This window comes from Nerophis lumbriciformis, linkage group LG36 (assembly GCF_033978685.3).
Source record: "Nerophis lumbriciformis linkage group LG36, RoL_Nlum_v2.1, whole genome shotgun sequence".
NCBI classification, from domain to species: Eukaryota; Metazoa; Chordata; class Actinopteri; order Syngnathiformes; family Syngnathidae; genus Nerophis; species Nerophis lumbriciformis.
In genome coordinates, this window is record NC_084583.2 from 602501 (window position 1) to 627380 (window position 24880).

A 24880-nucleotide genomic window follows, 5' to 3' on the forward strand; every position below is an offset into this window, starting at 1 on the left:
TACACTGATTTTTCATACTGAATTTTTATACGATGATTTCCTACACTGCATTTTTATACGCTGAATTTGTTATAGACTGAATTTTTTTACACTGATTTTTTACATTGGATTTTTATACACATTTTTTTTTTACACAGATTTTTTGACACTGAATTTTTATACACTGAAAATGGTTTACACTGATTTTTACACTGGATTTTTATACACATTTTTTTTTTTACACAGATTTTTTGACACTGAATTTTTATACACTGAAAATGGTTTACACTGAATTCTTTTCCCCCACTGCATTTTATGCACTGATTTTTTACACTGAATTTTTATACGCTGAATTTTTTCCACTGATTTTTTTATACACTTAATTTTTCACACTGAATTATTTTACACTGAATGTTTTACATCAAATTTTTATACACTTATTTTTTTTCCCACTGAATTTTTATACACTGATTTTTTACACATAATTTTTATACATTGATATTTTTATACACTGATTTTTCACACTCAATTTTTATACACCATTTTTTAAATTTAATTTTATACACTGATTTTTTAAATATTTTATTTTTACCTGTGATTATTACCATAAGACCATACTCCATCATACCTTTGATTATCACCCTAAGACCATACTCCATCATACCTTTGGTTATCACAAAAAGACCATACTCCATCATACCTCTGGTTACCACCAAAAGACCATACTCCATCATACTTTTGGTTACTACCAAAAGACCATAATCCATCATACCTTTGATTATCACCATAGAACCATACTCCATCATACCTTTGGTTATCACCATAAGACCATACTCTATCATACCTTTGGTATCATCAAAGGGGTCATGTTTCTGCAGCACAATGCTCACCATGGGTGCACCTCTGTGGCCTATCAGCTTGGGTTTTGGGGGCAGGCTGCCGTAGTCTATGAGACAAGGTGAGTGGACCAGCAAAGGACACAGGAGGATGGGCGCCGACACTGCAGCAAAGGCTGCTGCCATCAGGAACTGTGAGTCTGGCAGAGGGCAAATTAGAATTACCTCTGTTTGCCTTTCCAAATGACAGAGAGAAATCAAAAACAACAAAGTCTCTCTTTATATAGTTAGTTAAAAAAAATTGCACCATGACTAGGGAAGGTTGTTTGGATTCTGTAATATAAGTCAATGCTGTGCTACTATTGCAGAGCATGTTTTAGGGCCATTGATACAACTTACTCATGTTGTCCACTTGGTAATGGAACTTCTTTACCATTCAGTGACAGCCTGGTATGTAAGATTTATTTTAGCATGCAGAGACCGCCTGGTATGTAAGATTTATTTTAGCAGTTATTTCAGCATTCAGAGACCACCTGGTCTCCCACCCGTGGTGGGATGTTTATGAAACTCATGACGTCTCACAGGCCAAATCGTAGATGCTAGCGGACTGCACTTGGCCCACGGCCCGTAGTTTGGACACCACTGGCTCAGCGTTAAAAAAAATTCTGCTTCACAGGCTTTTTACTTGTACGTGTATAACAGATGCAGTTTATATAATGCCCCAGTATTCCCAGTTTTTCTACTTCAGTTGCGGTTTTCCCTCCCTCGTCACAGCGCTGATTGACACACCTGCCTACGCCTGCCTTCTCTGCATCCTGGGATCACGACAACAATGCCAAAACCAAGACCGTGCCAGTTGAATTTGTACTGTAATTGTGAAAAATTTAGAATTTATTTTGTACAATCTGATCTTTCAGGATATTACTGTTAACATATGCAAGTTGGCAATTGTTTTTATATTTTTTGGGGTGAAACGTTCTAACTTTGGGGCTTTAAGGATAAGATATTTTTCATAGATGAGACTTTGTTTGTACACATGAATCTAATGTTATTAAACATTGTAAATGAACGATTAAATAATAATACAAATAATGTTGATTTTTGACTTTTATTTGCAGAAATTAATTTTATAGTATATCCTACTCAGTGGATATTTGTGTTTTTGTAGAACAGGGTTACTTTTTTTTCCACAAAAAGAAATACACTAAAAAAAACAAAAGTCCACTGCAAAGGATGCTGGTGGTTCTCAGATAAATACATATATTTTCCTACAAATATATATGCAATAATGTAATTTGAATAATATCTATCTAATATTAGGGCAATGGTGACCAAAGTACGGCCCAGGAGCCATTTGTGGCCCGCAGCTCGTTTCTGGGTGCTGTTGATAAATGGCTTTCGCTTTGCATAGTAGAGTTTTAACTTGCACTTACAGACGTAGCAACGAACTGTAATTACTGACAGTGGTTTTCTGAAGTATTCCTGAGCCCATGTGGTGATATCCTTTACACACTGATGTCACCTTTTTAATGCAGTACCGCCTGAGGGATCGAAGGTCAGGCAGGGGCATGCGGCTTACGTGCAGTGATTTCTCCAGATTCTCGGAACCTTTTGATGATATAACAGACCGTAGATGGGGAAATCCCTAAATTTCTTGCAATAGCTCGTTGAGAAATGTTGTTCTTAAACAGTTCCACATTTTGCTCACGCATTTGTGGTGACCTTTGCACCCGTCCTTGTTTGTGAATGACTGAGCATTTCATGGAAGCTGCTTTTATACCCAATCATAGCACCCACCTGTTCCCAATGAGCCTGTTCACCTGTGGGATGTTCCAAATAAGTGTTTGATGAGCATTCCTCAACGTTCTCAGTCTTTTTTGCCACTTGTACCAGCTTTTTTGAAACATGTTGCAGGCATCAAATCCCACATGAGCTAATATTTGCAAAAAATAACAAAGTTTCTCAGTTTGAACGTTAAGCATCTTGTCTTTGCAGTCTATTCAATTGAATATAAGTCGAAAAGGATTTGCAAATCATTGTATTCTCTTTTTATTTACCATTCACACAAAGTGACAACTTCACTGGTTTTGGGGTTTGTTTTTGTTAAGAATAATAGAAATGAGATTAATATTTTAAAGTGGCTGGATCAGACATTATCTGTAACAAAAAGCCAAGATATTGATGTTTTGTTCAGATTCATGATTCATTGATGAATTAATGGCATGAGTTAAATAACGTACATTTAGCTTTGGCCATGTGGAATCTCTGGAAGACGAACGGACTCAGCAGAAGCAAACCTCCGACAGCACCAAACTGCAAAAAAGGAGCAGTAGCCTGCCAAAGAACACGTCAACGCATGTAAAACACACATCCACCATGTTAGATCTGCACGTTATTCTTCAGCTACCTGCAGCGAGAGAAGAACGGTCGGCCATTCTCGTTTCCACTGAAGGGTTATCCCGACGATTCCCAAGGAGATGAAGAGCAAACTCAAGAAAAGGAGTATCTAGATACAAAGCAATTGGTACACTTTAGAAAAATACAACATCATTCTACAAAACACAAAACCAGTGAAGTTGTCACGTTGTGTAAATGGTAAATAAAAACAGAATACAATGATTTGCAAATCCTTTTCAACTTATATTCAATTGAATAGACTGCAAAGACAAGATATTTAACGTTCGAACTGGAAAACGTTGTTATTTTTTTGCAAATATTAGCTCATTTGGGATTTGATGCCTGCAACATGTTTAAAAAAAGCTGGCACAAGTGGCAAAAAAGACGGAGAAAGTTGAGGAATGCTCATCAAACACTTATTTGGAACATCCCACAGGTGAACAGGCTAATTGGGAACAGGTGGGTGCCATGATTGGGTATAAAAGCAGCTTCCATGAAATGCTCAGTCATTCACAAACAAGGATGGGGCGAGGGTCACCTCTTTGTCAACAAATGTGTGAGCAAATTGTTGAGCAGTTTAAGAACAACATTTCTCAACCAGCTATTGCAAGGAATTTAGGGATTTCACCATCTACGGTCCGTAATATCATCAAAAGGTTCAGAGAATCTGGAGAAATCACTGCACGTAAGCCATGATATTACGGACCTTCGATCCCTCAGGCGGTACTGCATCAAAAAGCGACATCAGTGTGTAAAGGATATCATCACATGGGCTCAGGAACACTTCAGAAAACCACTGTCAGTAACTACAGTTCGTCGCTACATCTGTAAGTGCAAGTTAAAACTCTACTATGCAAAGCCACAGCCATTAATCAACAACGCCCAGAAACGCCACCGGCTTCGCTGGGCCCGAGCTCATCTAAGATGGACTGATGCAAAGTGGAAAAGTGTTCTGTGGTCTGACGAGTCCACCTTTCAAATTGTTTTTGGAAACTGTGGACGTCGTGTCCTCCGGACCAAAGAGTAAAAGAACCATCCGGATTGTTATAGGCGCAAAGTTGAAAAGTCAGCATCTGTGATGGTATGGGGGTGTATTAGTGCCCAAGGCATGGGTAACTTACACATCTGTGAAGGCACCATTAATGCTGAAATGTACATACAGGTTTTGCAGCAACATATGTTGCCATCCAAGCACCGTTATCATGGACGCCCCTGCTTATTTCAGCAAGACAATGCCAAGCCACGTGTTACAACAGCGTGGTTTCGTAGTAAAAGAGTGCAGGTACTAGACTGGCCTGCCTGTAGTCCAGACCTGTCTCCCATTGAAAATGTGTGGCGCATTATGAAGCCTAAAATAGCAAAACGGAGACCCCGGACTGTTGAACAACTTAAGCTGTACATCAAGCAAGAATGGGAAAGAATTCCACTTCAAAAATGTGTCTCCTCAGTTCCCAAACCTTTACTGAGTGTTGTTAAAAGGAAAGGCCATGTAACACAGTGGTAAAAATGCCCTTGTGGCAACATTTTTGCAACGTGTTGCCGCTATTAAATTCTGAGTTAATGATTATTTGCAACAACAAAAAAAAACAGTTTCTCAGTTCTAACATTAAGTATCTTGTCTTTGCAGTCTATTCAATTGAATATAAGTTGAAAAGGATTTGCAAATCATTGTATTCTGTTTTTATTTACCATTTACTCAACGTGACATCTTCACTGCTTTTGGGTTTTGTAATATGGGGGTGAACAGAGGTCAAATTACCTTATGAAGCCAATGTAAGTCGAGTGGTTCTTTCAGGGCAACTTGGAACAGGGCAAACAACTATGAATGAAATCATAGAATTGGTTGAAAAATATATATATATGAAGCTCAAAATGCAAATTTAAAAACTCACATAAATTGCTGTAAAATTATTTTCTTGGGTTAAAAATGTGGCCAAAATATTTAGTCTATTTTATACATTTTTTGAACTTCCATTTCATTTTGAAAAAATTGAAAAAACAGATAATCAAATGATTTAATCAAAAAGTCTATGGGTTTCCAAGATACTGAACAAAACGGTCGATGTTATAGAGATCATTCCGTTGTGGAGTACCACAGGGATCAACGCTAGGGCTACTTCCATTCACAGTTTGCCTTATTTCTTCATACTAGGGTTGTCCCGATACCAATATTTTGGAACCGGTACCAAAATGTATTCCGATACTTTTCTAAATAAAGGGGACCACAAAAAATTGCATTATTGGCTTTGTTTTAACAAAATATATATATAAGATATATTTCTTATTGCAATTTATTCCTTAAATAAAATAGTGAACATACGAGACAACTTGTCTTTTAGTAGTAAGTAACAAACATCCATCCATCCATCTATTTTCTACCGCTTATTCCCTTTTGGGGTCGCGGGGGGCGCTGGAGCCTATCTCAGCTACAATCGGGCGGAAGGCGGGGTACACTCTGGACAAGTCGCCACCTCATCGCAGGGCCAAAGTAAGAAACAAAGACTCCTAATTAGTCTGCTGACGTATGCAGTAACATATTGTGTCATTTATCTACCTATTATTTTGTCAACATAATGAGGGACAAACTGTAAAAATTGATTATTAATCTACTTGTTCATTTACTGTTAATATCTGTTAATATGTTCTATCTACACTTCTGTTGAAATGTAATAATCACTTATTCTTCTCTTCTTTGATACTTTACATTAGGTTTGGATGATACCACAAATGTAGGTATCGATCTGATACCAAGTAGTTACAGGATCATACATTGGTCATATTCAAAGTCCTCATGTGTCAAGGAAAATATTTACTGACTTTATAAACATAATATAAATTTAAAAAAAAGATTTTGTGACGATAAAAAATATGGATGTAGTCATAGTAGTATCGACGAGATACACTATTGTACTTGGTATCATTACAGTGGATGTCAGGTGTAGATCCACCCATGGCGTTTGTTCACATTGTGACGCCGGTGAGCTATTGTATCCTCCTACGGTGTGTAGTGAAGCATGTTTAGCTATTACTCGTCCTCCAGTGATAATAATACTTGTAAGAAACTTACTTTATTTGTCGCCATGGAGGCGAGGATTAGTGATTTAGAAGTAGCTAAAACACCGCCGACTGCGGATGGACGTTACTTTTCAAACAGAGTATAGTACCGTTTTTGATTAATTAGTACCGCGATACTATACTAGTACCGGTATACCGTACAACCCTACTTTATACCCTCCTTCTCTATGTCTGTTTTACTATCCGAGTTGTTTACATTTTCCAACGAACACATTTTTCAATGCGCTAACGCAGAAGTATGAGCGCTGTGTCCTCACCAGCAGCAGCACACAGTAACTGGTCAAGACCGCCGACGTGATGGTCAGCACCATGAACCAGTTGACCCACCACTTCAGATGCATGAAGGCCTTCCTGCTCATAGAACAACAAAGAACAATAGCGGCGGGGACGGGGGCGGGGGATTGGATAAGAGGCTTTTGTGCGAGTGTTTTACCAGTTGAGATCTTCTTGGTCGTTGTGTGCGACCAGACAAATGTACATCCAGGAGACGGTCAGGAGGGTGATGAAGGTGAGCACAGAGAACCAACAGCATGCACACTAGTATGGGGAAAAGACAAAGTCATTTGATTGACAGCTTGTATTATTTACTGATGACACAATACTATTCTATTACACAGCATCTTTAATCAACTTGAGTACGCCCCTAAGCATTTTAATGTTGGGCTGTGAATCTTCGATTCTTGGGGGGGAAGGATTCGATTCAGAATTGATTCTCGATTCAAAATCTATTTAAATAACATCGGGTGCCAGATCTATAAACTACATTCCTCCATACCAGGCACATTTTTTTCCATTTAAAAATACGGAGGCTCACCACCAGCGGAAAACGTTAAAAAAATGGTACTCCACCAGGTCGTCGTGCCTTATTTTGAGTTTGTTGGTGTTTGACTGTGCTTTAGTTCTTGTCTTGCGCTGTTATTTTGGTGGCCCTTCCTGTTTTGTTGGTGTTTTCCTGTCGCAGTTCCATGTCTTCCTTTGAGCACTATTCCCCGCACCTGCTTTGTGTTAGCAAGCAAGACTATTTAAGTTGTGGGGACATTGTTGATTGTCATGTCATGTACAGATGTACTTTGTGGACGCCGTAAGTTTTTGCTGTCGTCCAGCATTCTGTTTACTTTGTAGCCAGTTCAGTTTTACTTTTGTTTTGCATAGCCATTGCCTTCTCCTTTCCCATTCCCTTTTGTTCATTTTTGGTTTAAGCGTTACATACCTTTTTACCTGCACACTGCCTCTGCATATTGGGATCACAACAAACCATCCTCGTCTCACCAGATACATTCCGACTTTTACAAAGCAATGAACTACCTGCTGCCACCTACTGACATGGAGTATTACGTGGTTACCCTGCCGAGTTTTACACAGCGCGGACACTAAGCAGCGGCACATTATTTGCAAAAAAATTGTTTTTGACCAATTAGGTGAAGTTGCATAATTACCCACGGCACACCAGACAATATCTCATGGCACACTAGTGTGCCGCGGCACAGTGGTTGAAAAATACTGCTCCATACAATAGATAAACAGCTCTGATACATTTCTACATTACTTAAAAGAAAACTGGTTTTGTTTGATACAATTCTACCCAAACATTTACAAAAGTGGCTGGACAGGACAAATAAAAAAATAAAAAAATCGTTTTGTATTTTTTTTTAATAGCTTAAGAATCGTCACACATAAAAACTACTCATTTAAGAAAAATGTTGACACCTCTATTTTATTGTATCTTCTTTATTCTCTTCTTTCCCTCAATAAAATGCAACTTATCAGTGGCGGTGTTCTAGCGAGACATGCTCTCCAATGGAATTCATGCACCACCTGCATTTTTCTCATCATCCCTTGTAATGGATGATGGGTGTAATTTTGATTTTATTTGTTTATGGTAATTGGACATTGTTTATATTGTCCACAAAGTTCAATGAGCAGGTTGTGTTAAGTGTGACTATGTTTGTTGAATTTTTGTGCTGGTTGATTTTTTTATTTTTTTTTGGCACCATGACTAGGGAAGGTTGTTTGGATTGGGTCATATTAGTAAATGCTGTGCTAGAGGACCGTACATGTACAATTAATAAATTAGTTCATTTCTTTAACCCCCAGATGGCAATAAAATGGCCAATAAAAAAAAATTACAATCGATTTTTTATTTTTTTTCTTGAATAGATTAAGAATCGTCACACATAAAAAACGCTACTCATTTAAGAAATTGTTGGGGTTTTTTTGACACCTCTATTTTATTGTATCTTCTTTATTCTCTTCTTTGCCTCAATGTAATGCAATTTATCAGTGGCGGTGTTCTAGCGAGACATGCTCCCCAATGGAATTCATGCACCACCTGCATTTTTCTCATCATCCCTTGTAATGGATGATTGGTGTAATTTTGATTTGATTTTTTTATGGTTAATTGGACGTTGTTTATAATGTCCACAAAGTTCAATGAGAACGTTGTGTTAAGTGTGAATATGTTTGTTGAATTTTTGTGCTGGTTGATTTTTTTTTTTGGCACCATGACGAGGGAAGGTTGGGTTTGGATTGGATCATATTAGTAATTGCTGTGCCAGAGTTCCTTACATGTACAATTAATAAATGAGTTCACTTCTTTGGCCCCCAGATGCCATAAAAAAAACGTTTAAATCGATTTTAGATTTTTTTTCCGAATAGATTAAGAATCGTCACATAAAAAATGCTACTCATTTAAGAAAAATCGATGTTTTTTTTGACACCTCTAATATAATGTATCTTCTTTATTCTCTTCTTTTCCTCAATAAAATGCAGCTCCTCAGTGGCGGTGTTCTAGCGAGACATGCTCCCTAATGGAATTCATGCACCACCTGCATGCATTTTTTCCCATCATCTCTTTTAAAGGATTTAAATGGGTGTAATGTATTCAATTTTTTTTGTTAATGTTAATTGTTTATAATGTCCACAAAGTTCAATGAGCAGGTTGTGTTAAGTGTGACTATGTTTGTTGAATTTTTGAGCTGGTTTATTTTTTATTTTTTTGGCACCATGACTAGGGAAGGTTGTTTGGATTGATTGGGTCATATTAATAAATGCGGTGCGAGAGTTCCTTACATGTACAGTTAATAAATTAATTAATTTCTTTGGCCCCAGGAGGCAAAAAAAATGGGCATAGAATAAAACAATTTAAAATTTATTTTTTTGGAATAGATTAAGAATCGTCACACATAAAAAACGCTACTCATTTAAGAAAAATCTATATATATTTTTTGACACCTCTATTTTATTGTATCTTCTTTATTCTCTTATTTCCCTTGATAAAATGCAACTTCTCAGTGGCGGTGTTCTAGCGAGACATGCTCCCCAATGGAATTCATGCACCACCTGCATTTGCGTACTGTGGCCAAATAGCTCAATTTTTGTTTCATCTGACCACAGAACTTTCCTCCAGAAGGTCTTATCTTTGTCCATGTTATGTCAGATAAAACAAAAATTTGAGCTGTTTGGCCACAATACCCAGCAATATGTTTGGAGTAGAAAATGTAAGGCCTTTAATCCCAGGAACACCAATCCTACCGTCAAGCATGGTGGTGGTAGTATTATGCTCTGGGCCTGTTTTGCTGCCAATGGAACTGGTGCTTTACAGAGAGTAAATGGGACAATGAAAAAGGAGGATTACCTCCAAATTCTTCAGGACAACCTAAAATCATCAGCCCGGAGGTTGGGTCTTGGGCGCATTTGGGTGTTCCAACAGGACAATGACCCCAAACACATGTCAAAAGTGGTAAAGGAATGGCTAAATCAGGCTAGAATGAAAGTTTTAGAATGGCCTTCCCAAAGTCTTGACTTAAATGTGTGGACAATGCTGAAGAAACAAGTCCATGTCAGAAAACCAACAAATTTAGCTGAACTGCACCAATTTTGTCAAGAGGAGTGGTCAAAAATTCAAGCAGAAGCTTGTGGATGGCTACCAAAAGCGCCTTATTGCAGTGAAACTTGCCAAGGGACATGTAAGCAAATATTAACATTGCTGCATACTTTTGACCCAGCAGATTTGCTCACATTTTCAGTAGACCCATAATAAATTCATAAAATAACCAAACTTCATCAATGTTTTTTTGTGACCAACAAGTATGTGCTCCAATCACTACATCACAAAAAAATAAGAGTTGTAGAAATGATTGGAAACTCAAGACAGCCATGACATTATGTTCTTTACAAGTCTATGTAAACTTTTGACCATGACTGTATATATATATATATATATATATATATATATATATACATATATACATATATACATATATATATATATATATATATATATATATATATATATATATATATATATATATATATATATATATATATATAAGTACATATTATTATAATACAATTGATATATAATCATGACCCAAAGCTCATGACCAGTTTTGGGTCATGACCGAAAGGACAAGATCACGGGTACACTCTGGGAGTCGAATGTATTGTACATGCAAATTCACATATGCTCACATACGTACATAGGTACCTACGCTCCCACATACATACACAAATACAGTACATATTTACCTACCTAATGTTCGTACATCCACACGCACATTCAATATACAAACATACACATACACATACTGTACATATACATTCACTGTACAAACACATATACACATTCTGTACATATACATTCACTGTACAAACACATATACACATTCTGTACATATACATTCACTGTACAAACACATATACACATTCTGTACATATACATTCATTGTACAAACACATATACACATTCTGTACATATACAAGTACATATGCATACTTACACTCATGCACATAATCACGTTTCATCAAACATATATTAACGTTGTTGCCCTAGGGTAAACTGGGTGTAACACATGGCACACTGACAAAGCTTAACCTATTGTGACTATAACAATCTACAAGGTTAATGTAGGTTGCTTCTCTTTCTCCCCCTCCATTTTTCTGCATTCTTTCGTATCTCAAGTTATCATTACGTATATGTATTGTTGCATTTAAACAACTGTATTGTTGATAATAAAGGTAAATTATTGGTATTGTTCATTATCAATAGCGCTATTTCTATTGGTATTTGTATTGATCCATTTGTAGTGTAATAATGCTCATTGTCATTTCTGTATTATTTTTTATTTTTCGCTAACTGCTTATTTGCTATTACTTTTACCATCATATTTGTACATGTCATATTTGCTGGTGTTGCTCTATTGTTGTTGTTGTTGTTGTTGTTTGCTGTTGTTGTTTTTGTCTCTCTGTCTAATCCCCCTCTTGTCCCCACAATTTCCCCCTCTGTCTTCTTTTTTTTTCTCTTTCTATCCCCTCCTGCTCCGGCCCGGCTGCACTAAATGATAATATAAATACATTTAATAAAGTCAAATACAAATAAGGCAACAAGAGAAGTATCCTACACTTCTCTTTTGTAAAGTCAATCTGAACAGCCGACATGGGCATCTACATCAACTATATGATTTGCCTGAGAAGCTGGACAGGACAGACACAAAAAAAAAAAAAAAAGCTGCTGCCCCCGTGACCCGACCTCGGATAAGCGGAAGAAGATGGATGGATGGATGGATATATAATCAATATTTATTATAATTGGTAATCAAAAGGGGTATGTGCTTGCTCCTAAAAATATTTTGTAATCACTCAGAAATATCAAGCCGCTAAAAACTGCACTGTCAATAAACGCACTATTCTGCCCTCACTACTCGTTCCCAGCGTGTGCAGCCAGACAGATAGTTAACAGAATAAAGACACAGGAGTTTTGTTAATTAATGTTCCTTCTTTCGAATTATTTCCTTCCTCGGTTTTATTTCTTTACACCTCTTCCCGTATTTAGGTTTGTTTTGATTGATTGATTGAAACTTTTATTAGTAGATTGCACAGTACAGTACATATTCCGTACAATTGACCACTAAATGGTAACACCCCAATAAGTTTTTCAACTTGTCGGGGTCCACGTAAATCAATTCATGGTAAAACTCAGACTGAAATGACATAAATATTACAAAAGTATAACGTCCATTGTGTATATATAAATCATGTCTGTTGTATATTTTACATAAATAAAACAGAAGGTTTGGTGTTGATACATTCTACATGTAGAAATTAAACATTCACAGCAAAATTGTACGAATGTGGCTCAACGTAATTAAACCTAAGGTGTAACTTTATCGCCCTCAACTGGTCAAATTCAGCACTACATGTGTCTAACCAGTTTTGATCGACGGAGGTAAACGGCCAAAAACAACACGACCACGAATATAAAAAGTTAGCAATGTTATACCTTGTTGTCCAGTCGCTGTTAAAAGTCGGATTTCCGCCATTTATTTGGATTTCTTTTTCGGGTCGACAGTGCCATCTTCTTCTACTCGCCCTGCTGTTGCTTCATTGCGACATATATGACTTGCTGTTGCCCCCTGCATGGTGGCGGTGGTACTGCATACGTAAGCAACCCGAGTTCGAATGGTTTCATCAGGCCTGATTGGGTGCCAAATTAAAACATTGAAAAGGCCTTCTATATGGTATTGCTTCACCAGCTGTATACTGACTACTTTAAGTTACATACAGGTTGAGTTTGTAGCATTGCTCCTTGCGAATATAGTCGGTCGCTGAACAGGACTCACTTTTGGGATATTCTGGTAGGGTTGTACGGTATACCGGTACTCAGGGGCGCCGCTAGGGATTTTGGGCCCCATGAAAAGAATCTTTACAGGGCCCTCAACACAGTGTCATTATTTTTTCTGTATTATAATTTCATCATCATTAGGGGCCTCTCTGGGCCCCCCTCCATCATGGGCCCCTAGAATCCGTCTCCTTTACCCCCCCTTTTCGGCGCCCCTGCCGGTACTAGTATAGTATCGCGGTACTAATGAATCAAAAACGGTACTATACTCTGTTTGAAAAGTACCGGTTTCCAATGTATTTATTTTTTTAATGGGCATGACGGGTTTACGAGCAGACAAGCATGTTCGGCAGTGCACACACACTGAGTACATACAAGCAGACACAGAGTGTAGACAGAAAAGGGAGAATGGACGCATTTTGGCCTAAAAACTGACAATAAAAAGGTGAAGTTATAACACTGAAACACCCTCAGGAAGATGTGCTTTAAGACATGGCTAGCTAGTTAGCATCCATCCGCAGTCTGCAGTGTTTTAGCTACTTCTAAATCACTAATCCTCGCCTCCATGGCGACAAAGTGAGATTATTCCAAGAACTATTATCACTGGAGGACGAGGAATAGCTAAACATGCTTCACTGCACACCGTAGGAGGATACAATAGCTCACCGTCGTCACACTGTAAACAAACGCCACGGGTGGATCTACACCTGACATCCACTGTAATGATACCAAGTACGTCTAGTCGATACTACTATGATTACATTGATATTTTTTAGCGTCACAAAAACTTTTTTCTTTGTTTTAAATTTCATATTTTGTTTATAAACTCTAAATACGTCCCTGTACACATGAGGACTTTGGAATATGACTAATGTATGATCCCGTAACTACTTGGTATCGGATAGATACCTAAATGTGTGGTATCATCCAAAACTAATGTAAAGTATCAAAGAAGAGAAGAATAAGTGATTATTACATTTTAACAGAAGTGTAGATAGAACATGTTGAAACAGAAAAATAAGCAGGTATTAACAGTAAATGAACAAGAAGATTAAAAATATTATTTTTTTTACAGTTTGTCCTTTATAATGTTGACAAAATAATAGGTAGGTAAATGACACTATGTTACTGCATACGTCAGCAGACTAATTAGGAGTCTTTGTTTGTTTACTTACTACTAAAAGACAAGTTGTCTAGTATGTTCACTATTTTATTTAAGGACTAAATTGCAATAATAAACATATGTTTAGATTTTCTGTTAAAATAAAGCCAATAATGCCTTTTTTTTTGTGTGGTCCCCTTTATTTAGAAAAGTATCGAAATACATTTTTGGTACCGGTACCAAAATCTTAGTACGTGGACAACCCTAGATACTAGTAGTCAATACATTACATCATTTAGAAAAAATGTCATAAAAAATGGTTCATACTGTAATTAATCCAGCATGCCGCTACAAGTTTCCCACCTCTTGCATTGACACGTTTACTAAATGTTTGTGGCAAAAATGTCAAGATGTTTTTCCTCAGAAGTACTTTCATTGAATAATGTTGGAATGTTAATCTGTGATTAAAAGGGATTTGCTGCAGGGGAAGTACACATTTCACTACAACGATACTTCAACCACAAAGTAGCAATAAAAAGAAAACTTTACTTTACTGTCGCCGCCTTTCCTCATTTTCTTCCAGCGGCAGCTGTAGGCGCCTCTGCAACACGCAGTGAGCCCCGACATCTCCTCTTCTTCCCCAGTGGAGCCCCGGGTCCCGGCCTCAGTATGGGATGGGAAGAAAGCAGAGCGTGAGAGTTAGTGTGCGGCGTGAAGGCAATCCCTGCTCAATAGGAGCCGGAGCCGGAGCCACTGGCTGGACTCACAATAGGAAGTCCGTGGACGCTGGGCAGTGATGTCACAGCAGCACAAAGACACTGAGACTGAGCACAGCAGGGGATGATGGGGGAATCTGGCCAATGATATTTGATGAGGGGGGGGGGGGGGGGGTTAGACTCTGACAATAAACAACATTCTTGTTCACTTCCATTGTGGGAAAAAAAGAAAGTGTGTTTACGTTCCGAGCTTCAATTGTTAACTCATGATTGTACCTGCAAATGTTGCTTTTTCTATTATTGGGTGGAAAAGACCCAAAATGTACCCAAGTGCAATTTATGTTTTTTGTTCAAAGGGACAAAAATACGATTAATATGAGTTTGTGCTCATAAACTTAGGTTGGTCAGATCTAGTCATAGATTGGTCAGATCTAGTCTTAGACTTAGATTGGTCAGATATAGTCTTAGACTTAGGTTGGTCAGATCTAGTCTTAGACTTAGGTTGGTCAGGTGTAGTCTTAGACTTAGATTGGTCAAATGTAGTCTTAGACTTAGGTTGGTCAGTTCTAGTCTTAGACTTAGGTAGGTCAGATCTAGTCTTAGACTTAGGTAGGTCACATCTAGTCTTAGACTTAGGTTGTTCACATCTAGTCTTAGACTTAGGTAGGTCAGATCTAGTCTTAGACTTAGGTTGGTCAGATATAGTCATAGATTGGTCAGATCTAGTCTTAGACTTAGGTTGTTCACATCTAGTCTTAGACTTAGGTAGGTCAGATCTAGTCTTAGACTTAGGTTGGTCAGATATAGTCATAGATTGGTCAGATCTAGTCTTAGACTTAGGTTGGTCAGATCTAGTCTTAGACTTAGGTTGGTCAGATCTAGTCATAGATTGGTCAGATCTAGTCATAGATTGGTCAGATGTAGTCTTAGACTTAGATTGGTCACATTTAGTCTTAGACTTAAATTGGTCAGATGTAGTCTTAGACTTATGTTGGTCAGATGTAGTCTTAGACTTAGGTTGGTCAGATGTAGTCTTAGACTTAGGTTGGTCAGATCTAGCCTTAGACTTAAGTTGGTCAGATCTAGTCATAGATTGGTCAGATCTAGTCTTAGACTTAGATTGGTCACATCTAGTCTTAGATTTAGATTGGTCATATGTAGTCTTAGACTTAGATTGGTCATATGTAGTCTTAGACTTAGGTTGGTCAGATGTAGTCTTAGACTTAGGTTGGTCAGATGTAGTCTTAGACTTAGGTTGGTCAGATGTAGTCTTAGACTGATTGGTCAGATTTAGTCTTAGACTTAGGTTGGTCAGATCTAGTCGTTGATATTTGATGGGGGGAGGGGGGACAGACAATGTGGGGTTGGTTGGGTGAGTGCTGTTTCTGTTAGACTCTGACAATAAACAACATTCTTGTTCACTTCCATTGTGGGAAAAGATGAAAGTGTGTTTACCTTCCGAGCTTCAATTGCTAACTCATGATTGTACCTGCAAATGTTGCTTTTTCTATTATTGGGTGGAAAAGACCCAAAATGTACCCAAGTGCAATTCATGTTTTTTGTTAAAAGGGACAAAAATACAATTAATATGAGTTTGTGCTCATAGACTTAGGTTGGTCAGATCTAGTCTTAGACTTAGGTTGGTCAGATCTAGTCATAGATTGGTCAGATCTAGTCTTAGACTTAGATTGGTCAGATATAGTCTTAGACTTAGGTTGGTCAGATCTAGTCTTAGACTTAGGTTGGTCAGGTGTAGTCTTAGACTTCGATTGGTCAGATGTAGTCTTAGACTTAGAATGGTCAAATGTAGTCTTAGACTTAGGTTGGTCAGTTCTAGTCTTAGACTTAGGTAGGTCAGATCTAGTCTTAGACTTAGGTAGGTCAGATCTAGTCTTAGCCTTAGGTTGTTCACATCTAGTCTTAGACTTAGGTAGGTCAGATCTAGTCTTAGACTTAGGTTGGTCAGATATAGTCATAGATTGGTCAGATCTAGTCTTAGACTTAGGTTGGTCAGATCTAGTCATAGATTGGTCAGATCTAGTCATAGATTGGTCAGATGTAGTCTTGGACTTAGATTCGTCACATTTAGTCTTAGACTTAAATTGGTCAGATGTAGTCTTAGACTTATGTTGGTCAGATGTAGTCTTAGACTTAGGTTGGTCAGATGTAGTCTTAGACTTAGGTTGGTCAGATCTAGCCTTAGACTTAAGTTGGTCAGATCTAGTCATAGATTGGTCAGATCTAGTCTTAGACTTAGATTGGTCACATCTAGTCTTAGATTTAGATTGGTCATATGTAGTCTTAGCCTTAGATTGGTCATATGTAGTCTTAGACTTAGGTTGGTCAGATGTAGTCTTAGACATAGGTTGGTCAGATCTACTCTTAGACTTAGGTTGGTCAGATCTAGTCTTAGATTGATTGGTCAAATCTAGTCTTAGACTGATTGGTCAGATCTAGTCTTAGACTGATTGGTCGGATCTAGTCTTAGACTTAGGTTGGTCAGATCTAGTCTTAGACTTAGGTTGGTCAGATCTAGTCTTTGATATTTGATGGGGGGTTTGGGGGGACACAATGTGGGGTTGGGTGAGTGCTGTTTCTGTTAGACTCTGACAATAAACAACATTCTTGTTCACTTCCATTGTGGGAAAAGATGAAAGTGTGTTTACCTTCCGAGCTTCAATTGCTAACTCATGATTGTACCTGCAAATGTTGCTTTTTCTATTATTGGGTGGAAAAGACCCAAAATGTATCCAAGTGCAATTCATGTTTTTTTGTTTAAAGGGACAAAAAATACAATTAATATGATTTTGTGCTCATAGACTTAGGTTGGTCAGATCTAGTCTTCGACTTAGGTTGTTCACATCTAGTCTTAGACTTAGGTTGGTCAGATCTAGTCATAGATTGGTCAGATCTAGTCTTAGACTTAGATTGGTGATATCTAGTCTTAGACTTAGATTGGTGAGATCTAGTCTTAGACTTAGATTGTTTAGATCTAGTATTGGACTTAGGTAGGTAAGATCTAGTCTTAGACTTAGGTTGGTCAGATCTAGTCTTATACTTAGGTTGTTCACATCTAGTCTTAGACTTAGGTTGTTCACATCTAATCTTAGACTTAGGTAGGTCAGATCAAGTCTTAGACTTAGGTTGGTCGGATCTAGTCATATATTGGTCAGATCTAGTCTTAGACTTAGATTGGTCACATCTAGTCTTGGACTTAGATTGGTCAGATATAGTCTTAGACTTTGGTTGGTCAGATATAGTCTTAGACTTAGGTTGGTCAGATCTAGTCATAGATTGGTCAGATCTAGTCATAGATTGGTCAGATCTAGTCTTGGACTTAGGTTGGTCAGATGTAGTCTTAGACTTAGATTGGTCGGTTGTAGTCTTAGACTTAGATTGGTCGGTTGTAGTCTTAGACTTAGAATGGTCGGATGTAGTCTTAGACTTAGATTGGTCAAATGTAGTCATAGACTTAGGTTGGTCAGATCTAGTCTTAGACTTAGGTTGGTCAGATCTAGTCTTAGACTGATCGGTCAGATCTAGCCTTAGACTTAAGTTGGTCAGATTTAGTCTTTGATATTTGATGGGGGGATTGGGGGGACACAATGTGGGGTTGGGTGAGTGCTGTTTCTGTTAGACTCTGATAATAAACAACATTCTTGTTCACTTCCATTGTGGGAAAAAAAGAAAGTGTGTTTACCTTCCGAGCTTCAATTGTTAACTCATGATTGTACCTGCAAATGTTGCTTTTTCTATTATTGGGTGGAAAAAAACCAAAATGTATCCAAGTGCAATTCATGTTTTTTGTTAAAAGAGACAAAAACACAATCAATAGGAGTTTGTGCTCATAGACTTAGGTTGGTCAGATCTAGTCTTAGACTTAGGTTGGTCAGATCTAATCTTAGATTGGTCAGATCTAGTCCTAGATTGGTCAGATCTAGTCTTAGACTTAGGTTGACCAGATCTAGTGTTAGACTTAGATTGGTCACATCTAGTCTTAGATTGGTCAGATCTAGTCTTAAAGTTTGGTTGATCAGATCTAGTCTTAAACTTACGTTGGTCAGATCTAGTCTTAGACATACGTTGGTCAGATCTAGTATATTAGACTTACGTTGGTCAGATCTTGTCTTAGATTACGTTGGTCAGATCTAGTCTTAAATTAGGTTGGTCACATCTAGTCTTGGACTTAGATTGGTCAGATGTAGTCTTAGACTTACGTTGGTCAGATCTTGTCTTAGATTACGTTGGTCAGATCTAGTCTTAGAGTTAGGTAGGTTAAATGTAGTCTTAGATTGGTCAGATCTAGTCTTAGACTTACGTTGGTCAGATCTAGTCTTAGACTTAGGTTGGTCAGAGCTAGTCTTAGACTTAGGTTGGTCAGATCTAGTCTTAGAATACGTTGGTCAGATCTAGTCTTAAATTAGGTTGGTCAGATCTAGTCTTACACTTATGTAGATTGGTCAAATCTAGTTTTAGACTACAATTGGTCACATCTAGTTTAGACTTAAATTGGTCAGATCTAGTCTTAGACTTAGGTTGGTCAGATTTAGTCTTAGACTTAGTAGATTGGTCTCATCTAGTCTTTGACTGATTGGTCAGATCTAGTCTTCGACTTAGATTGGTCAGATCTAGTCTTCGACTTAGATTGGTCAGATCTAGTTTTCGACTTAGATTGGTCAGATCTAGTCCAGCGGCTGGTGCCAAAACCCCCAATTTTTATACTCCAAAACCAGCAGGGTGTGCCTGGGCAAGGGTGGTTTCGCCTTATGGTAGTGAGAAAAACAACTGTTTTTGATGCAAACGAGCAATCCTGTCAAAGCCAAAGACAGCCGTTGAAGTGTAATTTCCCCTCGTTAGCATTGGCGTATTGTGCGCCACACAATCGCTTTTTTATTTAGTTTACCTTTTCTTTGGCCCACCCTAATAATGTTATTCATGTTCTCTACTTACAGTATAAAAAAAACCCAGAATCTATCTATATGTTCCTACATTTGTGTTCCACGTCTTGGATGAAGAGAGCAGTTATGATTTTGCTTTACAGAGTAAACAGCTAAAAACCAAGGCATTGTTTTCTCTAAACACGTACATTTGTCTAAATATGGCCAAGGACACGCATTATTGTGGGTTTCCTGCACGTCGTCTTCATCCCTAAAGGAAAAATCTCATCTGTGGGAGAGAATTCCTCTGACATTTTTTTGTTTGTGAGTGGTCAGCTTGAAGCGTCCCTCTGTCTCTGGCTCCCTGGTCGTCGTGTGACATGAGTGTCTGTTATGATTTTGTTTACAAGTTTCTAATCGCCCTGATGCAATCGCCAATTGTGACTCATCATAGGAACACCAACCAATCATCATGGATGTTCTCCGCATGTGTGGATGTTCTCATTCATCCAGGTTATTGCATTTTCTCCAAAGCAACACATGATGTAAGTGTCTATATTAGCTATGTTAGCCTACAATCAAAATTACTTTAAAAGTCTTATATAAGTGTTATAATGAAGGCAACACATGACGTAAGTGTCTATATTAGCCTACTATCAAAATGACTTTAAAAGTCTTATATAATGAAGACAACACATGACGTAAGTGTCTATATTAGCTATATTAGCCTACTATCAAAATGACTTAAAAAGTCTTATGTAAGTGTTACAATGAAGACAACAAATGATGTAAGTGTCTATATTAGCTATATTAGCCTACTATCAAAATGACTTTAAAAGTCTTATATAAGTGTTATAATGAAGACAACACATGATGTAAGTGTCTATATTAGCTATATTAGCCTACTATCAAAATGACTTTAAAAGTCTTATATAAGTGTTATAATGAAGACAACACATGATGTAAGTGTCTATATTAGCTATATTAGCCTACTATCAAAATGACTTTAAAAGTCTTATATAAGTGTTATAATGAAGGCAACACATGAAGTGTCTATATGAGCTATATTAGCCTACTATCAAAGTGACTTTAAAAATATTAGCCTACTATCAAAATGACTTTAAAAGTCTTATGTAAGTGTTACAATGAAGACAACACATGATGTAAGTGTCTATATTAGCTATATTAGCCTACTATCAAAATGACTTTAAAAGTCTTATGTAAGTGTTACAATGAAGACAACACATGATGTAAGTGTCTATATTAGCTATATTAGCCTACTATCAAAATGACTTTAAAAGTCTTATATAAGTGTTATAATGAAGACAACACATGATGTAAGTGTCTATATTAGCTATATTAGCCTACTATCAAAATGACTTTAAAAGTCTTATATAAGTGTTATAATGAAGGCAACACATGATGTAAGTGTCTATATGAGCTATATTAGCCTACTATCAAAGTGACTTTAAAAGTCATATGCAAGTGTTATAATTGTCAAGTATTGGTGGTGTCAACCCCCAAGATGCAGAGATGGCAGGTTAGGTGCAGGAAAACATGATTTAATGTCCAAAATTAAGGAAAAAGACAAACCAGGAAGCAGGAACAGGCAAACTGGTAACAGGGAACAGGAACCAGCAAACAGGAAACGAGGAACCAGAATACAGCGAGCTGCAAACAGCTATCAGCATACAGCTGACAGGTAGTAATACTCCAGCACTGACTGGAGGGCGAGGCAGGTCTAAATAGTGGCCTGATTGGCAATTACCACCAGGTGTGCCAGACTGCCACTCAGGGACAGGTGAGGGAAAACAGCGCTCAGGGAGACGAGCAGGAAACTGAACCAAAATAAGAGCGCTGACAGGAAATAAAACACAAACACAGAGGAAAAACTAAAACATAACCAAACTATCAGTGACAAGCCTGACAATAAAGAAGGCAACACATGATGTAAGTGTCCATATTATCTATATTAGCCTACTATCAAAATGACTTTAAAAGTCTTATATACGTGTTATAATGAAGGCAACACATGACGTAAGTGTCTATATTAGCATTATTAGCTTACTATCAAAATTACTTTAAAAGTCTTATATAAGTGTTATAATGAAGACAACACATGACATAAGTGTCTATATTAGTTATAATAGCCTACTATCAAAATGACTTTAAAAGTCTTATATATGTGTTATAATGAAGACAACACATGATGTAAGTGTCTATATTAGCTGTATTAGCCTACTATCAAAATGACTTTAAAAGTCTTATATAAGTGTTATAATAAAGGCAACACATGATGTAAGTGTCTATATTAGCTATGTTAGCCTACTATCAAAATGACTTTAAAAGTCTTATATAATGAAGACAACACATGACGTAAGTGTCTATATTAGCCTACTATCAAAATGACTTTAAAAGTCTTATATAAGTGTTGTAATGAAGACAACACATGATGTAAATGTCTATATTAGCTATATTAGCCTACTATCAAAATGACTTTAAAAGTCTTATATAAGTCTTATAATGAAGGCAACACATGACGTAAGTGTCTATATTAGCTATACTAGCCTACTATCAAAAGGACTTTAATAGTCTTTTATAAGTGTTATAATGAAGACAACACATGTGAAGTGTCTATATATGTTATAATAGCCTACTATCAAAATGACTTTAAAAGTCTTATATACACTAAGTGTTATAATGAAGACAACACATGATATAAGTGTCTATATTAGCCTACTATCAAAATGACTTTAAAAGTCTTATATAAGTGTTATAATGAAGACAACACATGATGTAAGTGTCTATATTAGCTATGTTAGCCTACAATAAAAATGACTTTAAAAGTCTTATATAAGTGTTATAATGAAGGCAACACATGACGTAAGTGTCTATATTAGCTATATTAGCCTACTATCAAAATGACTTTAAAAGTCTTTTATAAGTGTTATAAGGAAGGCAACACATGATGTGTCTATATTAGCCATATTAGCCTACTATCAAAATGAGTTTGAAAACTGTATATAAGTGTTATAATTAAGGCAACACATGACGTAAGTGTCTATATTAGCTATATTAGCCTACTATCAAAATGACTTTAAATGTTTTATATAAGTGTTATAATGAAGACAACACATGATGTAAGTGTCTATATTAGCCATATTAGTTTACTATCAAAATATTATTATTATTACATACAGATAATGTGTCATGAGACATGCAAATATATGTCATATATGGACTATGGGGGTCTTGTTTTCCCGAGATGCAAGAATAGTTGGATCGGACATGGCTTGGAGGTAAGTACATCATTTATTTTAACACTGACAAAAGGAACAAAATAAAGGCGCGCACAAGGCGGAAGAACAAACTTGGCTTTGAAAACAATAAACTAGCACTTGGGCAAAAGCTATGGACATGAAAACGAAAACACTTACTGAGACATAAAAATAGACAAAATTCACTTGGCATGGAACTATGGTAACATGGGTAGCAGAAGTCATCAGAGGTAAACAGGGGTAACAGAGTTAAATGTCGCCGGACCGACTGCCTGGCAACTACAAGCTTAAATAATAGTGTCTTGATTACAACAGGTGCGTGTGTCCAAATGAGTCCGGTGCGTGAGTACAAATGCATGACAGGTGAAACTAATGAGTAGTCATGGAAACAAAAACAATGGAGCGTAAACAGAAACTAAAAAGAGTCCAAAAACCAAACATAACTAAACAAAACAAAACATGATCCAAAAGACATGACAATATACATTATATACAAAGAGGATAAAAGTAAAGGATATTAAATGAGCTCAAATATAGCTACAAACGAGGCATAATGATGCAATATGTACATGCAGCTAGCCTAAATAGCATGTTAGCATTGATTAGCTTGCACTGACCAAATATGCCTGATTAGCACTCCACACAAGTCAATAACATCAACAAAGCTCACCTTTGTGCATTCGCGCACAGCATAAAACGTTTGGTGGACAAAACGAGACAGAGAAGGAGCGGAAGATTTTTACATGTAAACAAACTGTTGCGTCACAGTCCACACTATGGTGAGTTCAAGAACCGCAAAAATTAGTAGAACAAAACAATGTTCACCAAATACTCTCATCAGTGAAGCATACACACAAACATATTAAACAGCGGCAGTTCTAACAGGTTTGTGTCACGTTTGTCCTCAAACAAAAAACATAATAAAACAAAAAAATAATTCCCCCCCCCATTTTTTTTTCCATTTTCAATCCTTTTTTAGGGCGACAATGTGGAGGGGGAAGACAGTACGGTACACAAATAATAGCTGTCCAATAAAAAGCATGTGGTTTGTACTTTTAACACTACTTAAAAAAAAACCCTGTCCAGTGGGGGAAAAAAAAAATCATCCATTCATTTTCTACAGCTTGTCTCTGGAGCCTATCTCCAAATTTGGTAAAACACGCCAAAAATATGTTTACATATAATCAATCGTCTGTTATATCAGAAAAAACAAACAAAAATAACAATTTTGGTTATCATTTAAATCATCCATTCATTTTCTACAGCTTGTCTCTGGAGCCTATCTCCAAATTTGGTAAAACACGCCAAAAATATGTTTACATATAATCAATCGTCTGTTATATCAGAAAAACAAACAAAAATAACAATTTTGGTTATCATTTTACAAGAAAAACAACTAATAAAATGTGCTGATGCACACATTTCTGAGCTAAATATAATATAAAATATGCTAATAGTGAGGAGAATTTTCCTAGTTTTTCTCCAATTGAAGAGGGACTCACCATAAGTGCAGTATGTGACATGAAGATGCAACTTTTTCCTTCTTCTCACTAGCGTGGCTTCTCCTTCTGCGTGCACTCGTGTACTGACTATAAAGTGTTCCGAGGGAATGGGTGCAGGACAAGTTGGGAGGAGGGATGTCCCAACATAGAATTGAGTTGGCCCGTGCTTCAAAGAGCAGGAGCTCAACGCCTCGAGGGGTAAAACATGTCAAAATGTATAAAAATAAAAATAAAATACAATAAAACAATAAATCAGAATCAGAAATCAGAAATACTTTATTAATCCCCGAGGGGAAATTAAGATTTTCTGCAGAATCCCATTCAAGATCAGACTAACATTACAGGGAGACAGAACAGGATCGCTGACGGGTCTGCCAACTTCCGGCGCCCCTTACAAAAAAGGTGAAAAACAGGTAAAATCTGGAGGGTGCGGGGTGAGAGGTGAGAGGGGAAAAAAAAAACAGTCTAAGCCTGGGTCATGGAGAGGGGGTCCAGACTGAGG

At 37.2% G+C, this 24880-nt stretch overlaps 1 protein-coding gene across 3 annotated transcripts in view; it reads right to left on the bottom strand.

The window, feature by feature from the left end:
- gdpd2 (glycerophosphodiester phosphodiesterase domain containing 2) overlaps positions 1–24448 on the bottom strand; it is a 44057-nt gene extending 19609 nt beyond the window's left edge. For 2 of the 3 annotated variants that reach the window (XM_061930408.2, XM_061930409.1), the window contains exons 1-8: positions 24379–24448; positions 14555–14668; positions 6721–6824; positions 6545–6638; positions 4972–5031; positions 3223–3321; positions 3056–3149; positions 870–1015 (exon numbers count right to left, since the gene is read on the bottom strand). In XM_061930408.2, coding sequence (XP_061786392.1) covers positions 870–1015; positions 3056–3149; positions 3223–3321; positions 4972–5031; positions 6545–6638; positions 6721–6824; positions 14555–14668; positions 24379–24399 — 732 coding nt within the window. In that variant the 5' untranslated portion in view covers positions 24400–24448. Of the gene's footprint in view, positions 1–869; positions 1016–3055; positions 3150–3222; positions 3322–4971; positions 5032–6544; positions 6639–6720; positions 6825–12564; positions 12664–14554; positions 14669–24378 lie in introns of those variants that run through there. The other variant, XM_061930410.2, reaches the window with a different exon arrangement.
- Positions 24449–24880: the final 432 nt, after the last annotated feature.